The 5,523-nt window shown below is 53.2% G+C and overlaps 2 protein-coding genes across 3 annotated transcripts; one reads left to right on the top strand and one right to left on the bottom strand.

Annotated features, from left to right (window-relative positions):
- The first annotated feature begins 768 nt into the window (after positions 1-768).
- On the top strand, positions 769-1,666 carry Lrrc61 (leucine rich repeat containing 61). The gene has a single exon (XM_051152430.1). The coding sequence runs from the start codon at positions 824-826 to the stop codon at positions 1,601-1,603; it is 780 nt and encodes a 259-aa protein (XP_051008387.1). The 5' UTR covers positions 769-823; the 3' UTR covers positions 1,604-1,666.
- A 787-nt stretch (positions 1,667-2,453) lies between these two features.
- Rarres2 (retinoic acid receptor responder 2) lies at positions 2,454-5,164 on the bottom strand. Of its 2 annotated transcripts, none has more exons than XM_051152428.1 (4): positions 4,931-5,164; positions 4,630-4,734; positions 2,777-2,872; positions 2,454-2,599 (listed from the first exon to the last, which is right to left on the bottom strand). In XM_051152428.1, the coding sequence occupies exons 1-4, from the start codon at positions 5,108-5,110 to the stop codon at positions 2,489-2,491; spliced, it is 492 nt and encodes a 163-aa protein (XP_051008385.1). In that variant the 5' UTR covers positions 5,111-5,164; the 3' UTR covers positions 2,454-2,488. The 2 variants fall into 2 exon arrangements, with proteins under 2 accessions (XP_051008385.1, XP_051008386.1); XM_051152429.1 differs by having other exon boundaries at positions 2,457-2,596; positions 4,931-5,163.
- Between the last annotated feature and the right edge of the window lie 359 nt (positions 5,165-5,523).

Below are 5,523 nucleotides of genomic sequence, written 5' to 3'. Positions count from 1 at the left end.
GTGGGGAGAGCCAGGGCCACTTCCCTAAGGCTGCGCCCTGCCCTGTTGTTTAGATGGTCTCAGGTCTTGCCTGGCTATTGGCTATTCACTCTAGGAGTCAAGGCTGCTGGGTCTTGCAGTGTGTGTGTCTGTGTGTCTGTCTGTGTCTGCAAACACCATGGCCAGCAGGGCATGCATATGATGGAAGAAGAAATTCTGTTTCAGTGTGACTCAGCAACTATTGATAGTTCAAACTTCTAGAGGCTAACACTGGGCAGTTTATTTTAGGTGTACTTAATTTCAGTACAATCTGAAAAAAAAAAAAGTTCCCTGGTGTAACACAATCCCATGTGCACAATAAAGCTTAGGGCATAACTACATGGAAACTCTTTTCAAAGTACATACCCCTCTTCCATAAAGATGGGTTCTATAAATAGACCACATGTGCCATCTTAAGGTCCCAGGGAAGGATCTGGAGTGGCCTCAGTCATACAGGTAGTGCAGAGGTCACCTAGGATACTAACCTCCATCCTAGCCCTCTGAGTGGAAAACAAACCACACAAAGCCACACGCCCCACCCCCCTTTTTTTTTGAAGAGACAACCTTGCGTATTGAACACTCCTGGTTTCTGTGAGCACATAGACTTTGTGCTGTCTGCCTGGCATCCTGCTTTTCCCTGCTGTAGGGAACACATGCTCAGGAGAAGCTGGCCCGACTGTCTTGTCTTTCTTTAGGCCCAGGTGGAATTGAGGGAGTGCAGCCAGCTGATCCTCAGAGGCACCAACAATCTTGCGACTCTTAACAGCACTGCCAGGGCCAGGCCGGTGGCACCATCTTCAGTACCATGGAGCCTCTGGGAGAGAAGCCAGCAGAGGCCGGGGTGCTGAGCATCACAGCCCAGCTGCTGAAGTCCCACTCCGGAGAGTTTGCCCTGGATTCCATCCTGCTACTGAAACTTCGGGGTTTAGGGCTCGTGGACCTGGGTTGTTTGGGGGAGTGCCTGAACCTTGAGTGGCTTGACCTATCAGGCAACGCGCTCACCCACCTGGGCCCACTGGCATCCCTGCGCCAGCTGGCCGTGCTCAACGTCTCCAATAATCGGCTGACGGGGCTGGAGCCACTGGCAGCCTGCGAAAACCTGCAGAGCCTCAATGCTGCTGGTAACCTGCTGGCCACTCCTGGCCAGCTGCAGTGTCTGGCTGGGCTGCAGAGCCTGGAGCACCTGAGACTCCGGGACCCTTTGACCCGCCTCAGCAACCCGCTTTGTGCCAGTCCCTCTTACTGGGCTGTGGTCCGAGAGCTGCTGCCTGGCCTCAAAGTCATAGATGGGGAACGTGTGAGTGGGCAGGGCAGTGAGCTGTACCAGTTATGCCGAGACCTGGATAGTTCCTTGCGCCCCAGCTCCAGCCCAGGCCCCAGAGCCATGGAGGTGCAGCCGTGGGTGGAGCCTGGCTACTGGGAGTCTTGGCCCTTGCAGAGCAGCTCCATTCTGGAGGAGGCCTGCAGGCAGTTCCAGGACACACTGCAAGAATGCCTTGATCTGGACCGCCAGGCCAGTGACATCTTGGCCCAGGCCCAGCAGGCTCTCAGCCCTGCAGAAACCACCTCTTCCTTTGTCTTCTGAAGTCGCCACATAGCCAAGGTAGTCTCATGGAAGTGCTGTCGCCTACCCCCTTCTCTGCCCCATGCCCGTTTCTGGCCACTGACCCTGAAACCTAGGCTGTTTCATTTGGCTGTTTCTTGAGAGCATCCTAATTCCTACTGGACATCTCCCCAAGGACATTTCCTGCCCTCCTCCCACACAGGGAGAGCCGGGCTTTCTGAGTGGCCTCTAGCAGGTATAGGAGATCCCCGAGCTAGCTGGTAAATACACTGTGTAGCTAGGGCCAGGGCTGGACCAGATGCCCAGCCTGAGGCTTTGTGGGGAACGTTACCTGCCACCTGCTAACTCCTATTAAATAATTTTCTGCTCATGTGTATCATTTCTTATCTCCTCTTCAGCAAACGTGGGCTTCCTTACCTCCAGTCCTGTGGGAGGATGCACCCTACCTGCTCTTTCCTGATACTGGGTCCAGTACCAGGGCAAAAAGTACGCGCAGGCGCGCGCGCACGCACGCACACACACACACACACACACACACACACACACACACACACACACACACACACACACGTCTTTGCGCTTCCCTTGTATGTACAGATTGAGCTGAGGAAAGGAGAGCAACAACACGAGGTTGGAAAGGGACACTCAGCAATTTCATTTATTAGCCTGGAGTATAAAGTCTTTGAGAGGCGGTTGCTTGTACTGAGCACTGCCCCAGCTATACAGGAAGTAAGACAAAGTCCTAGAGAAGAACAGAAAACCCAGATTGGATATGAGGTTTTTTTTTGGGGGGGGGGTGTCTAATCCTAGTTTTCCCCCACGCTTCACATATTCCTCCCACCCCCCCAAGCCCAATTTTCATGCCAAGGGCTGGCTCCGCCCACCAATCACTTACCTACTCAGGGCCTATTTGGGTTGCGGGTACCTGGAGAAGGCAAACTGTCCTGGGAAGAAGAAGCTGCGGGAGTCCTCGCCAGCCTGTGCTATCTTACTGCACTGGGCCTCCTGAAGATTCTGCTAGAACCGGTGTCTGTTGCAGCAGTTCCCGGAAGGGGAGGAGCCTCCACAACCCCCCAGGAGGATGTCCCAGCCGCCCTCTAGGCCACTCCTCTTTCCAGGTTTCCTGTGTTTCTCCCACAGACCCAGACGCCATCGGTCTCTGCAGTCCTCTCCCCAACCACTTTTTCTTCTTACCTCAGACCCTTGCTTCAGTACTGGGCAGTGGACCAGCCGGGCTAGAACTTTACCCTTGGGGTCCAGTTTGATGCAGGCCAGGCATTTCCGCTTTCTCTGGGGGAGGAGAGTATAAGAGAAGGAAGGAGGAGTGAGGTGACCATGTGAGTCAGGGTGGAAACTAACCTTCCTCGGCATGCTCTAGAGTGGAGGGATGTCATGGTTTGAATAGGAATGTCCCCCATAGGCTCGGATATTTGAATACGTGGTCTTCGGTTGATGGTGATGTTTGTGGGAGGTTTAGAAGGGTTTGACCTTGATGGAGGAAGTGTGTCAGTGAGACAGGCTTTAAGATTTGAAACCCTGAGCTGGTCGTGGTGGTGCACGCCTTTAATTCCAGCACTTCGGAGGCAGAGGCAGGCAGATCTCTGGGAGTTCGAGGCCAGCCTCGAGGACTACAAAGTGAGTCCAGGACAGCCAAGGCTACACAGAGAAACCCTGTCTTGAAAAACAAAACAAAAACAAAAAACAAAACAAAAAATAAATAAAGATTTTAAACCCTGTACCACTCCCAATTCACTCTTTGTGCTTCTTGCTTGCATATGAGGCCGTGAGCTCTCAGCTTCCTGCTCTGCTGCCATACCTACCGGTGGCCACACCTCCCTGCCTCCCCACCAGGATGGACTTTTGATCCTCTGGAGCCCTAAGACAGAACAAACCTTTCCTATTATTAGTTGGTTTTGGTCATGGTATTTTATCACAGCAACAAGGGGACATGTACCTAGATGGGCATGCAGCTTACCCTGGGATAGGAGAGTTTAGAAGTTCTTTTTTTTTGGATGCAGTCTCAAGAAGTAGCCCATATGGGTCTAGAACCAGTTTACCTGCTTTAACTCCTCCAGTACTTGGATTTCAAGTGTATGCTTCCCTGCCATACCTGCAGACTATAGTACTTTGGTCTGTGCGGGCATGCATGCATTGTGGGTGAGCGTGTATATGTGTTCTGTGCATATGCAGCATCCTACATGGATGTCGTTTACAGGTGCCTGTGTGAATGTGCAAACATGTATAAAGGCAAGAGTCCTCTTCCCCAGATGGTGTCTGTCTGGTTCTATTTCTCTCTGATGGTGTGTGTGCATGTGTGCGTGCATGTGTGTGTGGTGTGTGTGTGTGTGTGCACTCATGCCTCTGCATGTATGTGCCAGACAAGGACATTGGGTGTCCCTCTATACTACTCTGCTTTATTCCTTTGGCAGAAGAAAATCTTTCGGTGAACCTGGAGTTCTGCTGGCAGCCAGCAAGCCTTGGGGACACTCCTGTGTAGCCACGCCCAGCTGTGTTCATGGCCACCCCAGGACTCAGGTCCTCATGGGTGCACAGCAGGGACTCTTACCACCTTGACCTCGCATTTACATTTCCCTTTTAAGACTTAATTTGAACAAAAGGTCCTGAAACCAAGACTCTTGTAAATCACCAGTATAATCCAGTCCCCCCCCCCCCAGCTCACCAAGGGAGAGAACCAAGGCCTTCAGTGAACCCACAAAGCTGTTAGATACAGAGCAGGAACCTCACCCCAAAGGGCTATATCTCCACTCTGAGGTCAGTCCATAGTGACAGTGTCGCCCTTATAGTGGCTGGTTACTGTGAAACCCTGTGGTCAACTGGTTATACCCTGGCCCGGGTACAGGAGACTCCATAGAAAAGCTTTTTTAGGAGGAGCTCAAGGAAGCGGACCCACTCTGATGGAGACATTTCCCTCTGTCCCTCTGTCTCCCCCATCCCTGCAGACGGTCCCCAGTGATAAGCACAGGGCTTCTCTGGGCTCCAGTTCACACGTGGGCAGTCTGTCCCATCAGAAGAGCCCCTTCACTCACCCCGTTTGGTTTGACTTTGCACTCGGGTTTTTTCCAGTCCTTCTTGAGGCAGCTGGTCTGCTGGAGCTTAAATTCCAACCTCACAAAGGTGCCAGCTGAGAAGATCTGCGGACAGACCGGAAGGCCGGCGGATAACTCCTGGATGTCACTCCCCTCCCGCAACACCTTAACTTAGAATTGGCACAGCCGAGGAGGCTGGCTGGCTGGGGAGTGGGGGAGGACTTCTCCCAGGAAAGCTTTCTGGGAGATCACTGCTGTCCAGGCTGCAACCCTCCATTCTGAACCCAGTCACACTACTGACCACGTCATCGGCGCTGTCCACGCCGATCTCTTGGAAGGCCCACTGCACAGGTGGGTGTCTGTGGAACTCCTCCAGAGCCACCTGCAGGCCTCTGCGCTGTATCTCGCTGAGCTCCAGCTCTGTCCCGAGTATGCTCGCTGTGCCCAGCCACAGGGCCAGGGCGATCAGCAGCCACTTCATGGCTTCACTTCAGCCCTTCTGGTCCTGCAAAGATGGTGTGTGGTCTTCAGTTCTTGGAGCTGGGGTGGGGTAGGGGCATCTTCTCTCCTGACCTATTCCTGGGGACAGAAGTGCCCCCTTTCTGAATCTCCATTGCCATCCAACTAGCCCTTTCAACTCTGCATGGCTTTGTTTCCTGGGGCCAGGAAAGTTTTAGGGTTCCCTGCCAACAGCCCCGGGACGTAATCCTGCTGGTTATGGCCACCGTAGCCTCTTTTCTGAGCCATTTTCTCTTCCTTCTCGGTCCTTCCTCACCACATCCCAAACCCCCAGCCTCTCTCTGGTACCTTGAAAAGTAATCGGGCTTGTTGCTTTAGCAAAGCCTTCCCCTCTGTGGTTCCCTGGCAGCTATACCCTCTCACCCTCTAATCTCC

The sequence above is a fragment of the Acomys russatus genome, chromosome 10 (genome assembly GCF_903995435.1).
Source record: "Acomys russatus chromosome 10, mAcoRus1.1, whole genome shotgun sequence".
In the NCBI taxonomy this organism is placed as follows: Eukaryota; Metazoa; Chordata; class Mammalia; order Rodentia; family Muridae; genus Acomys; species Acomys russatus.
This window is presented reverse-complemented; position numbering and strand designations above follow the sequence as displayed.

What these genes read in the sequence shown, in the direction of transcription:
- Lrrc61 (XM_051152430.1), top strand. Translation starts at nt 824, where the DNA reads ATGGAGCCTCTGGGAGAGAAGCCAGCAGAGGCCGGGGTGCTGAGCATC.
- Rarres2 (XM_051152428.1), bottom strand. Translation starts at nt 5,110, where the DNA reads ATGAAGTGGCTGCTGATCGCCCTGGCCCTGTGGCTGGGCACAGCGAGC. An exon ending in TGGACAGCGCCGATGACGTG is followed by an intron (nt 4,735 to 4,930) that starts GTCAGTAGTGTG and finishes GTCTGTCCGCAG; the next exon opens with ATCTTCTCAGCTGGCACCTT. An exon ending in TACTGAAGCAAGGGTCTGAG is followed by an intron (nt 2,600 to 2,776) that starts GTAAGAAGAAAA and finishes CACCGGTTCTAG; the next exon opens with CAGAATCTTCAGGAGGCCCA.